Genomic DNA, 25,363 nt, shown 5'->3' on the forward strand with positions numbered 1-25,363 from the left:
TAGTAAACCATAGAGGAAGGGTAGATGATCTAAACAGGTTCGTGTCTTGGTCGTCTGACAGATGTAAGGAGTTTTTTGCAGCCATCAAGAAAGGAAAGAATTTTGAATGAAGTTCAGAATGTGAAGCTGCATTCCAGAAGATAAATAAGCAGTTAGGCAGCCCCCCATTGTTGTCCCAACCTGTGGAAGGAGAGGTTCTTATTCTCTATCTTATAGTCTCATAGTATTCCATCAGTGCAGTACTGGTGCGTGAGGATGGAAAGGTCCAGTCTCTAGTCTACTATGTCAGCAAAAGGTTACAAGATGCTGAGACTTGATACACTAACATGGAGAAGCTCGCGTATGCTTTAATTCTTGCGGCTAGGAAACTCATGCCATACTTTCAAGCTCATAAGGTTGAGGTGCATACCTCATACTCATTAAGGAAAGTTCTACACATAATAGAAGCTTCTAGAAGGTTAATGAAATGGGCCATAGAGTTGGGTCAATTTGGCGTGGATTACAAGCCAAGGACAACTATAAAAGGACAAGCCCTTGCTAATTTCTTATTAGAATTTCCGGAAACCTGCTCTGTAGAAGAAAATGAATGTGTGAGCGAGCCAAAAATGAAGGTTCAAGAGAAGGAGAATTGCTCGCCATGGTGGACCTTGTACGTGGATGAAGCAGTGAATGGTAAAGGGGCTGGTGTAGGTGTGGTACTGATAAGCCCAAAAGGGCATAGGCTGCAAAGTGCAATCCATTTTGATTCAATGCCACAAATAATGATGCAGAATATGAGGCCTTGATTGCTGGCCTAAAACTAGCTTTGGAAATGAAAGTTGAAAATCTGAATGTTTACACTGATTTAATGCTCATTGTTTGGCACATTCGAGGAGGTTTTCAGGCTCGAGGTCCTCGAACAGACCTGTATATGAGGTACTCGCAAGAATTTATGAACATGTTTAAAGATGTCCATTTGGATCAGATTCCAAGGACATAGAATTCAGATGCAGATGCTCATGCAAAGCTAGGTTCACAGATGGAACCTATTCTATTGGGTGTCATCCCATTGGAGGTGCAGTAGCAACTAAGCATCCCCAAAATGGAATCTGCTATAATTGAGGTGACAACAGAATGAACTTGGATGAGTCCCATTTATGATTATATAGCAAGGGAGATTCTCCCACAAGGGAAGGAGCAAGTAAGAAAATTAAAATACAGAGATATTGGGTATGTGGTCTACGAAGGAATTCTCTACAAAAGGGGCTTTAATAATACACTTCTAAGGTGTGTATCAGGAAATCAATGTAAATATATCATGGGAGAAATTCATGAGGGAATCCGCGGGAACCATTTAGAAGGATCCTTTTTGGCTCACAAGATACTACGCCAAGGGTACTACTGACCTGACTTGAAGAAAGATTGTTACCTCTATACGAGGTCCTGTGATCACTTTCAGAGGTATGCCAACTTCAAAAGTAAGATAGAAGTGCCATTAAAACCTCTTACAAGTCCGTGGCCCTTCACTGTGTGGGGAATTGACCTAATTGGGGAGCTTCCTAAAGGAAAAGGTGGGGTAAAATATGTAGTGATTGCAGTAGACTACTTCACTAAATGGGCAAAAACTACAATAACAACTACAAAGCTCAAGGAATATATGTTGAGAGCTATTGTATGCAGGTATGGAGTGGCCTATAAGCTGATTTTGGACAATGGGAAATAGTTTGACGGTAAAGAGATGAAGCAGTGGTGAGAAGATCTTCATATAAAGAACGGATTATCGGTAGTGTGTCATCCACAAAGAAATGGTCAAACTGAGGCCATTAATAAGATTATAAAGAACACTTTAAAGGAAAAGTTGGAGGAGAGCGAGGGGTGCTGGATAGAGGAGCTACCTAAGGTGTTATGGTCCTATAACACTACACCTCGAACAACAACAGGTGAGCCTCCTTTCACACTCACATACGGGTGTGAGGCAATGGCACCTGTAGAGATTGGAGAAGGCTCCTTCAAAAGTGAGAATTATGATCCAGACAACAAAATTAATCATCATTTGTACTTGAATCTGTTGGAAGAGGTGCATGAAAATTCGCAGCTGAAGTTGGGAGCTTACCAACAGCAGACAAGGAAGTATTTTGACAAGAAGGTCCGAGCTCGACCTTGAAAAGTCAGGGACTTAGTGCTGATAAGGAAGATGCCAAACATGAAGACTCCTAGAGACGGTGTCCTTGGTGCTAATTGGGAAGGTCCTTACATAATCAACACAGTCTTGTATGAAAGAACGTACCACTTGACAGATTTGGATGGGAAGCTGATCCCCAGGGCTTGGAATGCTGAGCACCTTAAGAGGTATTATCAATAAAGTTTCTTCGATGATTATTTCAAGTAGGCCTCTTTCAGGTATAGGAAAATAAAAGCAACTTATTAGTTGTAGTTGCCCTGATAGGTTCAGATTCAGTACAGTAGCCGATTGCTTTGATAGGCTCGGGGGATAGTGCATGTACACCCTACCAATAGGATTTCTTATTTTTTTTTCTGGAATTAAAAAAATGAAGTTTACTTCACATATCTTGGTTTTATGTTGATGCATATATGGATGGTTCGTATCAATAAGGTTCGCCTGCTATATTTCTTCATCCTAATAAATTAAGAACAAAGAACTGGGGGTAGTAGACATATGGAGTATATGGTTTTGTCTGTCAAAATATGGTTGATTTCAAAATTTCTGGTAATTATTAATGATTTTTGGATGTATGACTTGTGAGAATGCATGTTATAATGGATAAAAGTTTTTACTTTAGATATGGATAATATATAGAGGTGTGTCTATTTACACATACCTCAAACTAATTCTGTCAAATCGAATGAATGACATGTAAATATAATGAACACTTGGAAGGGATATAATTCATGGATCGGGAGGGATGTACGCAAGGGATTGCGTACCTCGATGGAAAGGTATATGGTTAATATTCCAATAGTGTATGGCTTACACAGATGATGTATTATTTATACATGGGAGGACCCAAAATATTTTAGCCTACGTGATTCCCTTTGGGTAGTAAGGTGTTACTTATGTTAGAGATTCAGGCATAAAAACGCAGCAGAAAATCAAAAATTTCGAATCCCTACCGCAGGATGTATGTATAAATACTGGATGCTTATGGAGAATAGATGTTTACCTCAATAAAGATTTCCTTCTGATTGTAATGGACATCCTGATCTTGATGAACCAACACAGAAGCCCTCATTTCGAAGATCTGCTCTCCAAAGGTATCCACACGAACGTCCAATCGTCCAACAATCACCGTAGCCGGTACTAGCCGATTGGTTACCTTCTTCTCTCTCTCTTTCTCTAGCCTCTCTAAGATGTAGAGCTGCTAGCGTTTTACTCTAACAACGTGGTACTACCTCTAACCCTAAAAATATACATCTGAATGTATATATAAGGGAAAGAGAGGATTAAGGCCTAACCCTAAACCTAATGGGCTTCTAAAAGACCTATTCTGTTTTGGGTTTATATTATTATTAAATTCGAATTCTAATATATATACAATTAATCAAGTCTCACTTAATTTATTTAATAATTAAATTCGATTAATAATAATATAATATTTAAATTCATAATTTAAATAATACTCTGTTTAAATGTCCTTTGTGTGTGACCCTTTAGGTTATTAATACTTTGGCAATAATTTTATTGCAATAATAAAATTACAAACAATGAGTGGCATCTAGTAATATATCATTACTCCCAAGTAATATTAATAATTGGTGATTCAATTAAACATTTCGTGAATAATATACAATGTAATATAATCCCTTTAGCTTTATATTATAGATCAAACTCGAGGCATGCATTGTGTCATCCTCTGCAAGAGTTTAATCGTTATTTCCTTGATCAATGAGTAAACTATTAAACAAATCAGTATTTAAGAATGGCCATGCATTTTATAGTCTTACTCAATCAAGAGGTTAATAATATCACTCCTTTAATATAGGAGAGCTAAATTTCATCTAGATCATTCACATTTCTCATACGATTCATAATACACCCAATGTGTACTTTTATGATTACCCAGTCAAGGATAACTTTCAATAATATCAAAGTATATTAATTATCGTATAGAAATATAATGATTTCAGTTCTAAGGACCAATACATCATTATCATTGTGAGATTAACTTATGATAATAAACATGTAGTATCTCACACGGGGTCAATCCAGCACCATATAATTAATACATGTGCCTGTGTTTTGATTTTAATATCACCATACCTATGATCAATGAGATGTGATCATCAGTCAAAAAATACACTAGTATCAACGTATTTATTATCGTCCCTTAATAATAATACTTGACTAGGGACCTTTAGGAATATTAATACAATTCTCATAATCTCAATTCTAAGTCACGTACTTAGATATATAGATTTACATATCATATTCCAAGGACATCTATTAATCTAACATTTTAGCGCAGAAAATAAAGATACAATAAATTACTAAAGAGTAATCCATATAATCATAATTAATAATCCAAATGTTTCATAACATAAACATAATACTGTTGTCTCTAGGGCACAAACACTAACAACTTATGCAAAAATATGTCTGTTAATATGTGAGAAAAGGATGAATCTGAGTAAATACTCGATTCCTGGATAAGGTTTTCTTGGGTCTGTAAACCTGGATGGATAGTTTCGTATGAAAAATACGAACCTATAGGATTTCCACAGGTGCATGTCAATCTCAGGGAAGCTGAGCTAGTGTAGACCCTTTCAGATTTTGCATAAGTATGGTCGGAGTACGAGGTACTTGCACATGGAATAGGGGCTTACAGGGACGCTGTTAAGTTCAAGGACTTACAGAGATGTAAGTTCAGGTTCGAATACGAACCTTGGAATATGAATTGGAATAGGATTCGAAGAGAACGAAGGACTATGAAGTGTATTAGAAAAGCTAAGCGAGGTAATCCTGATCTTTTCTATTGTTTAATTTATTTTTCTAAATGTCATATGACTATATGAGTAGAACAAATTTCAATAAGGTAATGGATCATAATGGAACCTTATAATCAATTTAATATATGATATATAAAAAAACTTTTACGTAATCTCTGAGAAATCTTTGCAAATAACAATTGGTTAAATAGCTTAGATTTAATATTTTATGATAGGTTTAGATTCCAGTTTTAGGTTAAAGGTACTTGCCTTGCTGAGTACCCCAAGAGCAAAGCCGTAAGTAAGAACCTTGTTTCAACTTAGCATCTTTTTAAATAGGTTTAATGATAGAACTGACATACACTAAGTCGAATGTGTTGAGTGCATCTCGTTAAGTCTTATTGAATTATATGAATGCTTTTAACAGAATTATGGTATATGCTTTTATGTGCTAGGACCTGAATTTTGATAGCCATGATAGCCAGTTTGAAAAGAACAAACATTTTTTTCCTAATAGCATAAAAAGGGTCATTTTCATTCAAGAGATGCATGCTAAGTTAAAAATCTTTGCATAAGAATTGGGATATGAGTTAGCATTTAAAAGGTTATTTGTAAAGAAAAATAGCATTGAATAAGTTGTAACAAAGACACAGACATGCATCTGTACCATAGAGTAGAACCTCATAATTATTCTCATTTCGGTTAATTTAGTCTCAGTAATTGACCTTGTAGTGTGGATGTTTAAGTGTAATCAATGTGTAGGTCTGTTATTTTTAATTTTTTATAAAGAAGTTGTAGCAAAAAAATTATATTAACTATATTCTTAACATTATATGTCAGAATAAAAGGAATAATTTGGACTTGCAGAATAGCAATTGGGCTCCCGTAAACATAAAAGTTTATTAAGAAGGTTGAAATCTTGAGTTGGTATCTATTAAGTAGCTTCATTAAGGATAAGTTAGGTATTGAAAGGAATGGGTAGCGTAGAAGCCAGGGTTGCGTTTGTAGCTAGTTGACCAGGCCTACAAGCGAGTGCTTAGAGGAAAAGATACTTAGATGTATTTATATTCAGTATCTTGATGAAACCCAAGTAACTCGAGGGGAGGTAAGAGCAAAGGTAGCTTAAACCGGTTAATTTTGAGAAAAAGACACTAGTGCAAAGGTGGAGTAGTTTTAGGTGAATACTTGTTAAAATATCTTAAGTTAGAGAAAACGTAGGTGGAATTATGCGAAAGGGTGTTTTAAGGTTTAAGTATGCCCACACCAACTAAAAAGAAATACTATAAGTTAAAATTATTTAAAAGATAAAGGACTGATAAGCAGGTTCTAGAATGGGCAAAGGTTAAGATATAGTTATAATGGGTAGGTCGATAGGGTAAGTCTAAGGTATATGCAACTCAGACCTATGATTAAGGTTTAAGAAGCATACTGGTTTTAACTTAGATGTTGTCCTACGGGCCTTAAGCTGTGAATGGTTATTATTTACTTTAGCATTGCATAAAAGATAATAATAAAAACATAATATTGATAAAATTAAAAAGTAACCAGTACGGGGGAGGGGGTTTAGTAGCCTTACAATTTGTGAAGCATTATGAGGTGCCCAGACCCTCATCCAGAATAAGTTTTGGTGCAAAGCACCGTCATGTTCGGGAAATTGCTTTAAAAGATTCTTAAAAGGGAAGGATATTTAACTATAATAGAAGGAGTCAAGGGGTGGCCGCTGCATCAATGGTCATCTCTGCGATGGTGTCAATAGCAGGTTCACTATCTGGGGGGGTCATCAGTGCATGCTTCAACCTGCATAGTGGGAGCTAAAGCTTGAACCTCCACAGAGGCGGCATCAGGTTCCACCGGCTTTGCCTTGTCAGCTTCCACATTTTTCTCCTTCCTGATCTTCTCAGCATCTTTGGCCGCATCTTCACCTAACATGGCCCAGTCAAGATCAGGGAACACCTCCATGGTGGACTTCATGAAATCTCTGGCACCACTGGCCCAGCCAGTTTTATACATTACTTTCTTTGCATCTAGGAGAGTGGCCTTAAATCAATCTGCAGCAGTCTCGATCTTGGTCATCTTCAGCTCCAACTCGTGCACCTTTCTAGCATGATCATCTGCGGCCTCTTCCTTTTCATGCTCCATGGTTTTGATGGTTTTGTTGAGGTGGTCTTTTTCCTTTAGGAGTTTGGATTCTGAACTCCTTATTTTCTTCAGCGTCTCAGCAGCTCTCTTCCTCTCATCATTTCGTGCCTTGAGGGTGGACTTCAGTTACTATACCTTTTCTGGCAATCTTTGATCAGCACGGGCAACTTCAGTGATCCGCTCCCCGTGCTTAAGATGCAGGAATAGGCTTTGAGCATTGGCCAGGGTGATTGAATGTGCAGCCTCTATGAATTTGATCTTATCCTACTGGGCGATGGTTTCTTCAGGAACCTGATTTCGCATCATCTCAGTAAACACGTGGAGCTTCCCTGATTCATTATAGGCAACACCGCTTCTTGGTTTCTTCGAGGATCTTGAGATTGGGGCTTTGGCTGGTTCAGGAGTAATAAGGGCGAGCTTCTTTTTGGAGGAAGAACCTAATTTGTCTTGTGTAGAGGAGGATTGGGGGATTCTGGAGATATGGGTTGCCTGAATGGAGGCCTGGATTCTCATCATCCTGAAAAATGTCTTCAAACTTGATGGTTTGTTTAATGCTAGAGGGGACAACGGTAGACATTTCTATAAAGAGACAAGCGAAGAAAACATTTGGTATGAAGGTGCGTAATAATAATGAAAAGCAGATACAATAGAAGAGAAAAATGGAACACAAATGAAGACCTATGATATGAGAGGTTCCAGCTTCACGTGCTGAACCTCTTGAAATAAATTTACATCTTTTCAAGTTTTTCTTAGTGAGCAAACTGTTTCCATCACCAAGGGATGCAAAAAGAACAAGGGTTTACTTGGCACGCCTAAGCTGCTTGCCCTGAAGGGTGGTCATAATAGGAGTATCTACACATATACATGCGTGTGACATAATTATTAAAGGTGAATCAGAAGAAACCTATGGGCTGGGTTAAAGCTTAAGATGTGGAAAGAAATGATAAAAATTCACTTGGGCTCAGGTTAAAATCTTTCCTATAAGCTGGGCAGTCATAGCAATACAAAAAATGCTTTTCCCATCCAGACATACCTTTCTTGTTCCCACCTATGCACCTACCTTCATGAACTCCCCAACCAACAAGACAAAAGCTCCCGGAGTTTTTTCCTGATGGCTTCAACTGATAAAAATACCCTAATTCATCGGCTATGAGTTTGCCCCCAAATTCAATGTAGTATAAAATGTATATACACATAGCCATTCGATAAGAGTTTGGGGTAAGCTAAATGGGGCAGAGGTCATATCTTTCTAATACCTTGACAAGAAAAGGGTGGAGGGGCATGGATATCCCCATTCTAAAGTGATGGGCTGACATAACGGCTCCAGGTATGGCTTGTTCAGGTCCAAAGTTGTCAAACTTGTGATAACGTTCACCTCTAGCAGGAATAAAAAGCTGACATCCAGGTTCTTTGGTGGCAAGTAGGTTGGCCAGTTTGACTCCGTTCATGGCTGTGTCAAGGTTTTCACAAATAAAATCTGCATTCTTAGAAATAACTGAGTTGGATTCACTCTCCGAAGCCTCATCATTGGGGTCGTTAGGTTCAGGTGGCTGGGTGACTGGCTGGATAAGAATAGATGAGCCGTGGGAAAAGGAGTTTGACTCAGCTTCATCAGATGTGGTCTAGTTTAAGGCTTCAACATCAAGGTCTTCATTGGACAAGGGGCTGGATTTCAGTTTTGACACTACCAAGGCACGTTCAGGGTTCAGTAGCATGACTTTGGAGCGGGTTCGGGCATTTAGGTACCTCGAGAGACCAAGGGGGTGGAGCTAACATTCGAAAGATCAATCAAGGATTTACTTTCATGTGTGGATGAATAGTGGAAGCTCATAGCTGCGGATTCGCCTAACATCTGCAAAAGTGCACAGCAGAGTAAGCCATCCGCGAACCCATTCCCATTATAGTATAGACCAACAAGGGGCCAAGGTACGAGACTTAAAGGATATCTACAACTCAGAATGGCCTATAGGTTCGTTAAAGATCAACAAAAGGAAAATCTTGTGTCTTGGTGTTACACAAAGAGGGAAAAGGTCTCAGCGCTCGGGGAAATTGATCAAACAGGTTATTGGGGCACAAAGCACAAAATAAAAGATGAAAGTTTCGGGACCTCATAAATGGATAATAAGACCATATTTAGGTCCTTATACTCACCTAAGGCAAAGACGACTTAAGCCTAATTGTGAAAGGTATGGATATGAGGCTATAACATAAAAATACATGAATACAACATACATGTGTGATGAAACGACAATTGAGTATGATTTACAGTAAGGATCTGACGATGGATTCTTACACAAACATAAGTACAATTTCCTGATATACAATTAGGAGCACATATGGGAAGATGAGCAGACAATAATAGGGTATTGGAAGCTTAATCGACACACCAAAATCCAAATGATGCTTACGGGAATCAAGTAACAACTATATAACCATGTTGGACCCATCGACACACAAGTATAAACACAGAATCAGGCATACATGTGATTATTTTGGTTTATATAGCATGTAAAAGAAAGGTTTCATAAAAACAAACAAGTAAACAGAAAAAGAGACGATCTATACCTTGAAGCTGGGTAGAAGATTCCAATCGGAGAAGAAAAGATTGACTTGCCGGGATCTACACCACTAGGGAACTTGCAACGTCGAAGGTAGGTAAGGGATGAGTTTTAGAGTTTATAGCTTGGGAGTAAAGAAGAAAAGGACAAAGCGGTTTGGTGTTTAAATAGGCATGAGGAACTGAAGGGGTATAGGACGCGTGGCACTCTCTTATTGGTCAAAAAGTGAAGTATTGGAAAGTGTTGCATTTAGTTGCGTGTAACAAGGAGAAGAGGGAGAGTCTCACGTGAATTCAAATTATTTTGAATTGAAGTGATTGATTCCCTTTAAAGTCATAACATCCCTTCAGAAATAATGGGTTATTAAAGAAAGTTTGATTCGGTAAAATGAATCTCTGAGGTAGGTACGTGGGTTCATAAGGAACGAACATCAAGGGCATCTTGACAAGCTGAACCTCGCCTAAATGATATTTAGGTTTCATGTGAGAGTTGGGAGCCAAAGATATGAAAGTCTTATATGAAGATAATTGTCATAGGGAATTGTAGCTCAATAGATGGAATAATTTTTTGAAAATAGGTAACTGGAATGTAGAGGTCATTCTTAGGTACGTGGATAAACCAAATGATAGGAATGTTGAGGTGTGGAGGTACTTTTGAAGAGAAGAAGCTCCAAGGAATTGGACAAATGACATTGATTTGAAAGGCTATTCTGGTTCCTTTTGTATTTAATACTGCAAGGAACCAGAGGTAGTTGTTGTGCCCAAAATCTTGCATGGGCTATATTTAAGGCCCATAAAAGGTTTGGGCTCGATTGTATGAAGAAATGAAAGTTTTGATGATGTTCTTGGTTTAGAGAATCATGGTTGTAATAACTCAAATTTTTGAGACCTTTAATGAATAGTAACCCTGACGGACGGGAAAAACTTTTTGAGCCCACACTATGTAGTGCATGCGAAAATGAGTTTCGGAGTTGATATTACGATTATACGTATCAAATGAGTGTATGTAAACGCTATTAGTTTTCGAAGAAAATGAACTTTAAAAAACAACCGTATTTATGACACATCGAGGATTACGAGAATCATAATATAATTACGATATTAAAAACCTATGGATTTATATTCAAGTAGGATAATTAAAAATATAAGGAATGAATACGAAAGAAATTACGTCGTGAACCATTTACGAGTAAGTATTACGAAGAACGTTTAAGTAACCGAGCGAACGCGTAAACGATTAAATAAACGTAACGCACTAACCAAACCATGGTAAGAAAGTAACCATGGTTACTTCATCAAATAGTGAGCTAACCATAGGATGATCAAGCTAGCTAGCAAATAGTGTGCTAAGGAAGCTAACCAAGTAGTTTAGCTTGTAACCTAAGAGCTATTAAGATTTGTCCCTAAGATTTGCAACCAAGAATCAACCTAGCATGCTATACTAGGAGAATAAAATCAATTGCAAGATATTACCTCATCTTCCTAGAAGCAACCTAGCAAATCAACCAAGTTAAGCAACCAAGAGGAGTATAAATACCCCCCCATCACAAGCTTCCATTCGGCTATATCAAAATAAAGGAGAGAATTCAAATTCAAAACTCCAAGTTCTAGCACTTGGAAAATCATCCAATTAATTCTCAAGCCTCCTAGCAATTAAACTAAGGTAAGAAAATTCTTTCATCTCTTTTTATCAAGGTTTGATGGGTGGAATAAATTCAAGAAACTCACTAGTGAATAGTACAAATAGTAACCTTTCTTTGGTTTCTTAATTTCAATAGTTGTTTTAGGTTCTAAAAGTCATACCAAGCACTTCCAAGCCTCCACCATCCTCAATAACACATCTCAGGCTTTCAAGAAAGGTAAAAATATTTGGCCCAACTTTATCTAAGATTCATTTTAAAGATCCATTTAGTATGTGGTAGTAAACCTAGTGTAATGAGTGTTATTAATGAAATCTTGATGATTAAGTTAAGTAGATTTAGGGTTGGTTTTTGTTGCCTCAAGAACATGATTTTCTTGAGAGGAGTTTGTGTTTTGATGATGATATGATGATTGTTGATGGTTTTGTTAAGAGTTAGGGCGTAAACGAAACCCCGATCGTAAACGTAACTTCGTTAAAACCAACAAATCTTAACTTTAAGTTTCTGTAGAAAGTCCCGAAGTTTTAAACTGAAGTTATTTGAAAAATAAACCTTGTTTAGGATAGAAAATGTTATAAGGATCGTTTAGGTGCTTGAATCGCTTGATTCCGATTTACGGATCAAAAGTTATGGCCGTTTTACTAAAAAGTGATTTACGCGACGAAAACTGCTACAAATCACAAACTTTGAAAATATAAAAGATAGACTTAAAAGTGTTCATAAATCATAAAATTTTTACAGAGAGTAAAATATTGAGTTTCCTAACTGCCATAAAAATTTCAAGTGAAAATAATGATTTCTCAATTTTATAAAAATATCGGAGCCGAGACCGCGCGAGTAGAAACTGTAAGAATCCATAAGCGGAGCCGACGGTGATAATGAGAATGAAACTAAGATACTTAGAACAAAGAAGTGACCATAATGTGAATAATGACCTAAAGGAATAATAAGGGTAGTATAAGTCGAGAGGGTGCATAATAAGTAACACATGAGTGCGAGTCGCCGTAAATTAGAACGGTACCTAACGAAATAAATTGTGTTATGGTTATAGATTTCCGAACGCAACCTAGAGCATCCTCCACCTCGAGATACCCAGGAAAGTTTCCGAACCCAACTCCATTTTTACTGTTGTGTTGTGAAAGGATTGTTTTACTATCATTGCATAAATACCATGCTTACCATGATACGTAGTTGTTGAATTTTCGCATAATATAGCGATGTTGTACGATAAGTATATTTTGTGAAATGTTATTCCACTTTAAGCGTGACATATTATATAAGACCGAGAGTCGGTCGAGATTTAAGGTAAAACCCGGGAATCATTCCGGTGATATTATGGGATGATTATAAGTCCGTAGTAGTGTGGCACCCTCCAAACCCGGGTCAGAAGTTTGGGGTCCACACACACACCTTATTTATAACCTGCTTATAACAATAATAAAGATAATAATAATAATATTCAGTGACCCTACTTACCAGCTACCATGGATCGCAACACGTTAAAGTATGCACATAAGCCAAACACACCTACTTATATTACAAACGTTCAAATTCCAACTATCCAAACTCAAAACTGAGTATTAAACATTATTACAAACTTTTACAAACTTAAATTACTCCAAAAGGTGCCTACTAGCTTAATTTGATCAACCTGAACCCCTAGCTCTCGCGCTGGACTGGGGATCTTCGTTACCAACTGATTCCTTCTTAACCGGAAAAGAACATAAATAATATCACACAAATGAGCTAACTAGCTCAGCAAGTCACAATGACAAAACTGAGAATAATGATCATCAAATGGAAAGGGTTATGATATCGAGTGAATAATGAATTATGATTTAGAATTGGACATTATATTTTCATTTTAAAAACCAAGGTTAGGCTGCTGATCAGTCACGCACTAACCCCGAGCAAAGCACACAGCACTGCTCTAACTACTGGATCCAAGGCACACATTAGCCTAACTCGACCATTATATGGTCTGACCACGAATCTGGTCTACAATTTTATAAAAACAATCCAATTCTAACATAATAACAGAATAAATATTAATAAGCAATAAATAGAATCACTAACAACATTGGACGTTCAATAATGAAATCGTTTCAATCTTCATAAGGATCAATATGGCATTTTCAAAGCTTGGATGTTAGGTAATGAAAAAATTGGATAACAAAGGAATCAATATTTCAGGGTTACCAGGAATTGATCTTTGAAATCATAAAATACAATGGTTTGAGTATATAAGTAATTCGATTCAGTGTTTGGTATTTAGTTTGTATGTATTTGTGGAGTAGTATCGTATATCTGTGGTTCGTATTTGGGTGTACAACAATCAATGGTTTAGAAAGAATAAGGTTTACGGCTCAAGATCAATAACTGGAATCAGGGTTTTGGGTTCAGTGCTTCAAAGCACTTGCAATATAAAACAGGACTATCAATCCACTATAATATATCTCGAGAAAGTTCAGAACACTTGCCTGGTATTAGCTTGCTATACTTCTCTAAATTTTAATCACAACCGTCTACTCCTCGACTATGTGTTTCCCTTTGCTACGCCTTGCCTCTTCTGCTCACATATTATAAGCATCAATCAATATTCAACTCATACAATTCAATTCGACATATACTTCTATCTACCCTTTGTTTCACCCAAATCTGATTAACGGATTGAAAGTTATACTATAAACAAGTAAACATCTAATATATATATCGACAATCAACCAATAAGTCACATATAACACATAACACGTTAAACAATCAATGATATATCATTTATAATGGAGTCTCGGGTCATAAACAGGCTTTCGGGTATTTAAAATGATTTTTAAAATATTTTTCGGAATTAAAACGGGTCCTTGGATCAATTTCGGAGTAATAAACAGGGTTCGGCTAGCCAAATCTGGCTTCAAAACAATTTTATAATAATTATCGAGCCTTGAAAACAATTTAAAATAATATTTTAAAGCTCGAAACTATTTTTCAGAATTTTTAAATCATTTTTAAATAATTAAATCTAATGAAATAATTAATTAAAATCAATTAATAATTAATTAATCAATTAATCAGTTAATTTTCGAATTAATTGACCAATTAATCAATTAATTATCAACTAAAATTAATTAACTAATTAATTTAGATTTATTTTTGAATTAAAAATAATTTTTGGAATTAAAATAATAATTTTTGGAATTTTCAGAAATTAAAAACGAATTTTCATAATTAAAATAAATAGAAAATATGTTTTTTGAATATTTTTAAAATAGAAATCCTAAATTTGCAAATTCTGGAAAGTTCAGGGACTGAACTTCATCATCCCCAAAAGATAAGGTACTAAACTGTAATTTTACAGTTCCAGTCGCCGGAAAATACAGGGGTGGCCGGACAACACGATTCAGGCACCCTCACCTCACCATCTGCTCCAGATATATTCTACACAACACCAGGAATCTATTCGTGCAATTAAAACATATTAATCATCCCTGTCCTGGCCGGAAAATGGCCAAGAACATCGCCAGTTTCCGGCGAAACATCGAAAACCTCAAAACACAACTCCCTTCGATTCAGACATCCTCTGTTAACGAGCTATATATCAATCGATTGCAAATTTCATAAGGAACACAACCCACTATAAATCAGCTAATAACCCCTAAATCAAAAAGGCCCAACTTTCAATTGAAAACATTCATACGAGTTATAAACCCTAATTTTGAAATTCGAAAATTAAACTCAATTTTGAACATGTTATTGAACTCCAAATCAGACATATGACATATGAAAATCATCAGGAAAACAAGCTCTGCAACATACAATCATCAAATCATTCAAACAATCATCCGTACAAAAATTCATATTTTTAATAAAAATAATTCGAAAATAATTAAAAATATAGAAATTAAACCTTGATTTCTGCAGTAAAACGAGTCCTGGAATCTGAAAGTACACTCCAAATCCTTCGTTTTGGTTACTCCAACTTTCCAAACGAATTTCACTAACACCTTGAAACTGTGGTTTGATTCTCGGAAGGTTTTATGAAATTATGGTTTTTCTCTGGAAAATTATATATTTAGCTGACTGCAAATGATTTTTGATACGAAATAAAATACGGTAAAGGCTATTTATAATTACGGAAAATTAGTATCCCGTTGGATCATTCCGGATATAAAATGGTACGTTTATTTATAAAAACTGATCCAAACGGTACCGATTTTCGGGATAAATATCCAAATTAGTACAATTTGTACTACGGTCTTGGTCTCAGCGCCTGGTTACACATATTACGAGGTGATAATTATGATAGTTTAATAAAAAGATCTCGTTTATCGAAAATGCGAGTTTTATTGATTTACCGAAACAAATAATGTATCGAAAATATTACGTCGGGACCTGCGCAGGACAAACCGTACGCCGGATCAAAAAAGTCGAAACATGGAAAATGCTCGGAATATTGCAATTAAGTTAGGAAGGAGTTCTCGAAAAAGTTTCGGGTTATAAAAACGTAAAAACAGATGACGTCGGTTGGTTCCCGATTGAATAAAATAGTTTTTAAATACTCGGAAAAAGATTTTATAAAATCCATATATTTCCTATAAAATCATAAATCATCATAAAAATAAATAGGAAGATATGACAATTATATATATTTTATTTTGGACATATAAAAATTAAGATACTCAATTAATATTATTTTTGAACATCCGAACACATTTAACACTTAACAAATAATTCATAGAGTAGATACTGAACACATATAATAATTGTTTATTTGCAAAAATAATTACACGATACATCCCGGATATTACATCCTTCCCCCTTAAAAGGATTCTGTCCTCAGAATCTCCTAAGAAAATAAATGAGGGTACTTTCCTCTCATATCACTTTCTAACTCCCAGGTTGACTCTTCAACCTTTGGGTTTCTCCACAATACTCTTACTAACTTTACCACTTTATTTCTCAATACTTTCTCTCTTTCCTCTAGAATCTCTATTGGCTCATATTCTATTACATGCCTGAAGTCTGGATTATACTTCTTAAGCATCTATACGTGAAAAATATTGTGAATGTGCTCCATGTGCGGAGGTAACGCCAACTAGTAAGCTACTTTGCCAACGCGCTTTAGAATCTCAAAATGTCCGACATATCTTGGGCTCAACTTTCCTTTCTTTCCAAATCTCGTTAATCCCTTCCACGCTGATACTTTCAGTAATACCAAATTCCCTTCTTCGAATTCCATGTCTTTCCTTGACTGATCTACATATTTCCTTTGACGGTCCTATGCGGCTATCAATCTCTTCTGGATAACTTCAATAACTTCCTTTGTCTGCTGCACTAATTCAGGTCCAAGTATTTTGCGTTCTCATAGTTCGTCCCAATACACTGGAGATCTGCATTTGCGTCCATAAAGGGCTTCATAAGGTGGCATCCCAATACTGGCATGATAACTGTTATTGTTAGCAAATTCTACCAGAGGTAAATGCTCGTCCCTACTCCCTTTAAAATCAATAGCACAAACACGTAACATATCTTCAATCGTCTGGATCGTTCTTTCACTATGGCCGTCCGTCTGTGGGTGGTAAGCCGTACTCATATTCAGTCTTGTTCCCAAACATTCTTGAAAACTTTCTCAAAATCTTGAATTAAATCATGGATCTCGATCAGATACGATAGACACCGGAACTCTGTGACGAACTACAATTTCCTTCAGGTACATATGGACCAACTTGTCGAGTGAAAATCTTTCATTTATAGGCAGAAAATGAGCTGACTTGGTAAGTCTATCCACTATAACCCAAATGGCATCATGATTAGCCCTTGTCCTTGGTAATCCAACTATGAAATCCATGGCAATATGTTCCCACTTCCACTCTGGAATCTCCAATGGCTATAGCAATCCACTTGGTCTCTGATGTTCTGCTTTAACTCTCTGACATGTATAACATCTGCTAACCCATTCCGCAATTTCCCTCTTCATATCTGGCCACCAATAATTTTCCTTTAAATCTCTGTACATTTTGGTACTCCCTGGATGGATTCAATACCTCGAGTTATGAGCTTCCTGTAAAATTTCATTCTTCAACTCTGTCACCGGTGGAATCCAAATTGTAGAAGAAAACCTAAAAATACCTTGATCGTCCTTTTACGTACAAAATTCTTCACGTACCAAATGATTTATATCTTGATCCATTACATCTTCCTGACACTTCTTTATCTTCTCTAATAACTCTGGCTGGAAAGTCATACTATACACTTTTGCTTCACCAGGATTGCAAACTCTAATTTCCAATTCCAATTTTTGAAATTCCTTATATATTTCTTCGGGCACTGATAACACATTTAACTTTTCCTTCCGACTCAACGCATTTTCTACAACGTTCGCTTTACCGGGATGATAATTAATCGTGCAGTCGTAATCCTTGATCAATTCTAAGCATCTCCTTTGCCTCATATTAAGCTCCTTCTGTGTGAATATGTACTTCAAGCTTTTGTGATGCGTGTATATCTCGCATTTTTCTCCGTATAGATAATGTCTCCAAATTTTCAAAGCGAAAACTATGGCTGCTAGCTCCAAATCATGAGTAGGATATTTCTGTTCGTGTAGTTTCAATTGCCTTTACGCAAACACAATTACCTTATCGTGCTGCATCAGAACACATCCTAGTCCTTTATGAGAAGCATTGTTATATATTACGAAATGCCCTTGATCGTCTGGAAGTGACAAAACAGGTGCCGTGATTAATCTTCGCTTTAATTCCTGAAAACTTTCTTCGCATTTATCATTCCATATAAACTTTTCATTCTTCCGTGTAAGATTTTTCAATGGTGTTGCAATCCTTGAGAAATTTTGAACGAATCGACGATAATATCCCGCTAATCTCAAGAAATTTCTTATCTCTGTTGGTGTTCACGGTCTTTCCCAATTTATAATTGCATCAATCTTTGCTGGGTCCACTTTGATCCCTTCATTACTGACTATATGTCCTAAGAACTGAACTTCCTGTAGCCAAAACACACACTTTGAAAATTTAGCATATAACTTCTTTTTCCTTAAAATCTCCAAAGCTGTTCTCAAATGTTCCACATGATCCTCTTTCGTCTTTGAATAAATCAAAATATCTTCTATAAACACAATAACGAACTTATCCAAATATTCCTTGAAAATTCTATTCATCAGGTCCATAAACGCTGTCGGGGCATTTGTTAATCCAAAAGACATCACTAAAAATTCGTAATGTCCATACCTTGTTCTGAAAGCTGTCTTCGGTATATCTTCTGGCTTAATCTTCAGTTGATGATATCCCAATCTTAACTCAATCTTGGAGAAAAACTTGGCTCCCTTCAATTGGTCAAATAGATTGTCAATTCTGGGTAACAGATACTTGTTCTTGATTGTAAGCTTATTGAGCTCCCTATAGTCGATGCACAGTCTCATGCTTCCATCCTTCTTTTTGACAAATAGTACCGGTGCACCCCATGGGGATACATTGGGTCTGATTACTCCTTTCTCTAATAACTCTTGCAATTGCTTCGCTAGCTCCTTCATTTCAACGGGCGCCATTCTGTACGGGGCCTTGGATACTGGTTCTGTTCCAGGTGCTAAGTCGATTGCAAACTCAATTTTTCTGTCTGGAGGAAGTCCTGGTAACTCATCAGCAAACACGTCTGGAAATTCATTGACTACTGGAATATCTTCAAGTATTGCTGGCTCCGGAATTCTGTCAATCACATATGCCACGAAATGCTCGCATTCTTGCCGTAGTAACTTCTTAGCTTGAATCATCGTTAAGAACTTCTTTACTTGCTTCTGGCCCTTGAACGTTACTATCCTTTCGTCTGGCGTCTTCACCATTACCTTCTTATTTCGATAATCTATCTGGGCATCGTGCTTAGATAACCAATCCATTCCTAAGATAACGTCAAATTCTCCTAACTTAAATGGTATCAAATCTACACAAAACTTACTACCAGAAATCTCAATCTCACAATTCCCACAAACTTGATTAACAGATACACGTTCTTGATTTGCTAATTCCACAGTCATTATTTCATTTAAACACTCAACTGGACAATTTAACTTAGTAACAAAATCTTATGAAATAAACGATCGAGTTGCTCCCGAATCTATTAACACTTTGGCACATAAAGAATTCACATTAAGTGTACCTGCCACGAAATCCGCATCCTGGATAGCATCCTTCACAGACATGTCAAAAACTCTAGCCCTTGGAGTCTCATTCACTGCTGGGGTAGATCCCAAATCCTCAATGCATTACTGACTGGGGCTGGTGTCTTGCAATCCCTGGCTATATGTCCTGGCTTCCCACATTTAAAGCACGTAAATCCAATGGCTGGAACCTTCACTGCTGGATTTCGGATAGGCTGATCCTTATTTGTTGGCTCTCTTGCCGGCTGATTTCGGCACTCCCTTAAATAGTGCCCTTTCTGATTGCACTTGAAATGAACTACATTCAACTTATTATAAACTCCTCCATGCTTCTTCCCACATACCTGATAATCTGGAAAAGTTAATCTCAACTGATTCGGCTGATTCACATTAACTGGACGGTTGCCCTGGCCTCCGTCGCCTGCATTTTGTCTCCTGAAATTAGAATTTCTCCCTGGATGAAACTTGCCCTTCTTAAAATTTGGAAACTCCCCTGGTTGTGACTGACCTTCATTTCCCTCAAATTTCCTTTTCTTACTTTCTTTCTCCTTCTGTGACATCTCGCTCTCTGTTTCTACGATCATGGCCTTCTGTACAACTCCTGCATAGGTATCTAACTCAAAAATGGCTACCTTCCCTCTAATCTATGGTTTTAGACCTTGCTGGAATCTTTTAGCCTTCTTCCTGTCAGTATCCACATATGACGACACATACCTTGACAATTCTTCAAACTTGCTTTCATAATCTGCCACCGACATATTTCCTTGCTTTAACTCGAAAAACTTCAACTCTATCTGATCCTGGATAAACTAGGGAAAATACTTTTCTAAAAACAATTCCTTAAACCTCTCCTAAGTAATAACATCCGTACCTTCCAATGTCTTCACCATTTCCCACCAATAGGTGGCCTCATTTTTCAAATAATAACTTGCAAACTCAACCTTTTATTCTTCCTTTACCTTCACTAAGGCAAATGACTTCTCTATTTCCTTTAACCAAACATTTGCTTCAATCGGTTCTAAGGAACCCTTGAATTCTGGGGGGTTCACCGCCTGAAAAGTTTTGAAAGTTACCTGGGGATTGGTCTGTCTTTGTTGTTGTTGTTCCAGGTGAAATGTTTGTTGGACCAAAATTTGGAGAATCTGGGCTATTGCTTGGTCTATGGGTCCTGGGTTTGCATTATGGTTTGTATCATCTTGGTTGTTATTGTTGTTGTTGTTGTTGTTGTTGGTTTCTTCATTCTGGGTGTTGGTGCAGGTATTTCTTCTGGGAGGCATTTTCTGTAAAGAATCAAACAACTTATTTAGCTTTTAAATCAAATCTTCGCATAAAAGAAAAGTTTTGTAAAACAAAAATATCTCTTTTTGAAAACAGTTATAACAGTTGAACTAAGTAAATTGTATGCTTCTTTACAAAATATAAACAGTTAAGGGAACAGGGTACATGGTATCACAGGGGTATAACTGGTGCAATAAGTAAGGTAAAGTAAAACAGGTGCAGTAAAATAAATGACAATGCTGGAAAAGAAAAGGTACTTGTATATATATATATATCAAAAGTTTTGGGTAGTATAAGCGTAAAGACGCTTCAGAAGTAAAAGCAAAAAGGTACAACAACCTACTCACTAGTCAGCAGCTCTAGTACATAAATACAACCCAAAAATCTACAGATACATACTACACACTACTGTACATACTACACAACCAAAATAACACTGATCAGCATCTCTATCTCTGGATCTCTGACTCAACTCCAAGGAAACTCTGGTCCTCCCAGCCTCTCAAAGTCCTCCATCACCTCAGTAGCCCATCCCATAAGTGCATCAGGGCCTCGGCCAGGTAGTGTAGCTCCATGTAGCCTAGCCTCAAGAATACTGCGTGTCACATGAATCTCCTCCCGAAGCTCCCTCACACCATAATTAACATCTGTAGTCCTGATGATATGCTGCAGCTCTCGGATCTGGGCCAATAAGGAATCACGCTCCAATAAAAGAGCCTCATACCAGTAATAAGGAACTGGGTGCAATGTGTACTGGAATGGGGCACCTGCAACTGAATGCCCAGTGGAATCTGAATCAGCTGGTGGAGGTCCTCTGATAGGTGGCCTCATACTTGGAGGTGGAATAGCCTGCAGTGGTACGGGCTGCAACACAGGTGGTGGTAAAATAGCCAATACTAGTAGAAAAAAAGGACGTGGATCTGAAGATGATACTCCAACTGAAGTCTCTGAGTGATCAGCTAATACGGGGATGAAAGAGTCGGCCATCGCTGCTATCTGAAATCATATCGCAATATAAGAATCTCGAACCACGACACGAATTATACTAATACCTATTATACTGTAGCACTCAACCTCTCAATGTTCTATCTTTCTATTTCTTACTTCTAATCCTAACCCTCTACCCAATCCCGTCAACCTAGGCTTGTGTCAGTGACTTATAACCTGTAGCTCTGATACCAAACCTGTGGCGCCCTCCAAACCCGGGTCAGAAGTTTGGGGTCCACACACACACCTTATTTATAACCTGCTTATAACAATAATAAAGATAATAATAATAATATACAGTGACCGTACTTACCAGCTACCACGGACCGCAACAGGTTAAAGTATGCACACAAGCCAAACACACCTACTTATATTACAAACGTTCAAACCCCAACTATCCAAACTCAGAACTGATTATTAAACATTATTACAAACTTTTATAAACTTAAATTACTCCAAAAGGTGCCTACTAGCTTAACTTGATCAACCTGAACCCCTAGCTCTCGCGCTGGACTGGGGATCTTCGTTACCAACTGGTTCCTTCTTAACTGGAAAAGAACATAAACAACATCGCACAAATGAGCTAACTAGCTCAGCAAGTCATAATGACAGAACTGAGAATAATGATCATCAAATGGAAAGGGTTATGTATCGAGTGAATAATGAATTATGATTTAGAATTGGACATTATATTTTCATTTTTAAAAACCAAGGTTAGGCTGCTGATCAGTCACGCACTAACCCCGAGCAAAGCACACAACACTGCTCTAACTACTGGATCCAAGGCACAAATTGGCCTAACTTGATCATTATATGGTCTGACCATGAATCTGGTCCACAATTTTATAAAAACAATCCAATTCTAACATAATAACAGAATAAACATTAATAAGCAATAAACAGAATCATTAATAACATTGGACGTTCGATAATGAAATGGTTTCAATCTTCATAAGGATCAATATGACATTTTCAAAGCTTGGATGTTAGGTAATAAAAGAATTGGATAACAAAGAAATCAATATTTCAGGGTTACCAGGAGTTGATCTTTCAAATCATAACGTACAATGGTTTGAGTATATAAGTAATTCGATTCAGTGTTTGGTATTTAGTTTGTATGTATTTGTGGAGTAGTATCGTATATCTGTGGTTCGTATTTAGGTGTACAACAATCAACGGTTTAGAAAGAATAAGGTTTACGGCTCAAGATCAGTAACTGGAATCAGGGTTTTGTGTTCAGTGCTTCAAAGCACTTGTAATATAAAACAGGACTCTCAATCCACTACAATATATCTCGAGAAAGTTCAGAACACTTGCCTGGTATTAGCTTGCTATACTTCTCTAACTTTCAATCACAACCGTCTACTCCTCGACTATCTGTTTCCCTTTCCTATGCCTTGCCTCTTCTGCTCACATGTTATAAGCATCAATCAATATTCAACTCATACGATTATATTCGACATATACTTCTATCTACCCTTCGTTTCACCCAAATCAGATTAACGGATTGAAAGTTATACTATAAATAAGTAAACATCTAATATATATATTGACACTCAACCAACAAGTCACATATAACACATAACACATTAAACAATCAATGATATATCATTTATAATGGAGTCTCGGGTCATAAACAGGCTTTCGGGTATTTAAAATGATATGTAAAATATTTTTCGGAATTAAAATGGGTCGTTAAATCAATTTCGGAGTAATAAACAAGGTTCAGCTGGCAAAATCTGGCTTCAAAATAATTTTATAATAATTATCGAGCCTTGAAAACAATTTAAAATAATATTTTAAAGCTCGAAACTATTTTTTGGAATTTTTAAATCATTTTTAAATAATTAAATCAAATTAAATAATTAATTAAAATCAATTAATAATTAATTAAATCAATTAATCAGTTAATTTTCGAATTAATTGACCAATTAATAAATTAATTGTTAACTAAAATTAATTAACTAATTAATTTAGATTTATTTTTGTATTAAAAATAAGTTTCGGAATTAAAATAATAATTTTTGGAATTTTCAGAAATTAAAAACGAATTTTCATAAGTAAAATAAATAGAAAATATGATTTTTGAATATTTTTAAAACAGGAATCCAAAATTTGCAAATTATGGAAAGTTCAGGGACTGAACTTCATCGTCCCCAAAAGATAATGTACTAAACTGTAATTTTACAGTTCCAGTCGCCGGAAAATACAGGGGTGGCCGGAGAACACGATTCCGACACCCTCACCTCACCATCTGCTCCAAATATATTCTACACAACACCAGGAATCTCTTCGTGCAATTAAAACATATTAATCATCCCTGTCTTGGCCGGAAAATGGGAAAGAACATCGCTGGTTTCCAGCGAAACATCGAAAACTTCAAAACACTACTCCCTTCGATTCAGACATCCTTTGTTAACGAGCTATATATCAATCGATTGCAGATTTCATAAGGAACACAACCCATGTAATAACCCCAATTTTTGGAAATTTTTGAAATCCTTATAAATAGTGATTTTGCAGATTATGCTGAATAAGAAAACTTTTCAAGCCACACTATGTAGGGGTTCTGTTATTGATATTCTGAGATTTTATTAGTACTCAATATGGTATATAAGTGTATGTAAATATCGTCAGAATCCAATTCCGAACACTTTGATTTTTCTCGGAAATCCACCAGATACAGAAAGAAGTGAGTATAAGGTAACAGGATCCCGGGTATGATCCCTCAAACGATAAACGAAAGGTTAAGGAAACCTAAGTAATAAGATCCCGGGTATGATCCCTCAAACGATAAACGAAAACGAAAGTTAAGCGAACCGTATAACAGATCAGCGGTCATTAGCCAAATAATTAAAAGCTAATCAAAGAGATTAGTGGGGATGATGTCATCAAACCAATGAGAAGAGGACAAAGGAGGGAGGGTGACATCACATTGTGACATAAGCATGACCAAGCAAGTATGTTGTTCGATGATTGTGAGCCACACAATATTTACCATGGTAACAACCTAATTAACAAGCAAAACAAACACAAAAATCAAAAGCAACCAAAACAAAAATATTTTCTTCTTCCCCCACTCTTTGCTCTCGGCTTTTCCATGAAAAGCAAAGGAGAAAATTTCAAAAATCAAGCTACACACCTTCATAATTCAAGAGGTTTGTTTCTTTAGCTTCCATAATTCATAACTAAGATGAGCCATAAGTTTAAGCTCAAGATTCTATGTTTAACATAGCTAATCAATTCATCAAAGTTCTTGGTGAATAGTGTTTTCAAGAAACTAACTTTGTGTTTTCTTATGTTTTCTTCAAGATCCAAGCTTAGTAACGATAGTTAGTGGTTATTTAAGGCTTCCTAAGTGATTCTCCACTCTCCAAGGAAGGTATAACCCCTCCAAACCCTAACTTTACTTTGAGTATTAGGTTTGGTTTCGTTTGTTATAGTTCATGAGAGCATGATTCTTGTATGTTTAGAGTTTGGATGGAATTATAATGATTTTGGGTTATAAATCTTGGTTGTTGGTTGATGAACCTTAAGTATAATTAGTAGCTCTTGTTTGAAATTGAATAAGTTGGAAAAATCATGAGGTTATGGACTGAGTTAGTAAGGTTTGGATGAAGTTTGGTGGTATTGGTGGTTATGGGTTGATTTGTGGTTGATTTGTGGTTGATTGGAGTA

General features: G+C 36.5%; 1 protein-coding gene across 1 annotated transcript; it reads left to right on the forward strand.

Moving 5' to 3' along the window:
- The first annotated feature begins 326 nt into the window (after nt 1-326).
- LOC141690941 (uncharacterized) lies at nt 327-2,143 on the forward strand. Its single transcript, XM_074495695.1, has 5 exons — nt 327-672; nt 771-915; nt 1,149-1,209; nt 1,439-1,659; nt 1,783-2,143. The coding sequence occupies exons 1-5, from the start codon at nt 327-329 to the stop codon at nt 2,141-2,143; spliced, it is 1,134 nt and encodes a 377-aa protein (XP_074351796.1).
- Nucleotides 2,144-25,363: the final 23,220 nt, after the last annotated feature.

Source organism: Apium graveolens, chromosome 10 (assembly GCF_009905375.1).
Source record: "Apium graveolens cultivar Ventura chromosome 10, ASM990537v1, whole genome shotgun sequence".
Lineage (NCBI taxonomy): Eukaryota > Viridiplantae > Streptophyta > Magnoliopsida > Apiales > Apiaceae > Apium > Apium graveolens.

Excerpts from the sequence above, each read along its gene's own strand:
- LOC141690941 (XM_074495695.1), top strand. The coding sequence starts at position 327 with ATGGAGAAGCTCGCGTATGCTTTAATTCTTGCGGCTAGGAAACTCATG. Across the intron at positions 673-770 it reads CGTGGATGAAGCAGTGAATG|AATATGAGGCCTTGATTGCT; the intron begins GTAAAGGGGCTG and ends ATAATGATGCAG. Across the intron at positions 1,210-1,438 it reads TTAAAATACAGAGATATTGG|AGGTATGCCAACTTCAAAAG; the intron begins GTATGTGGTCTA and ends GATCACTTTCAG.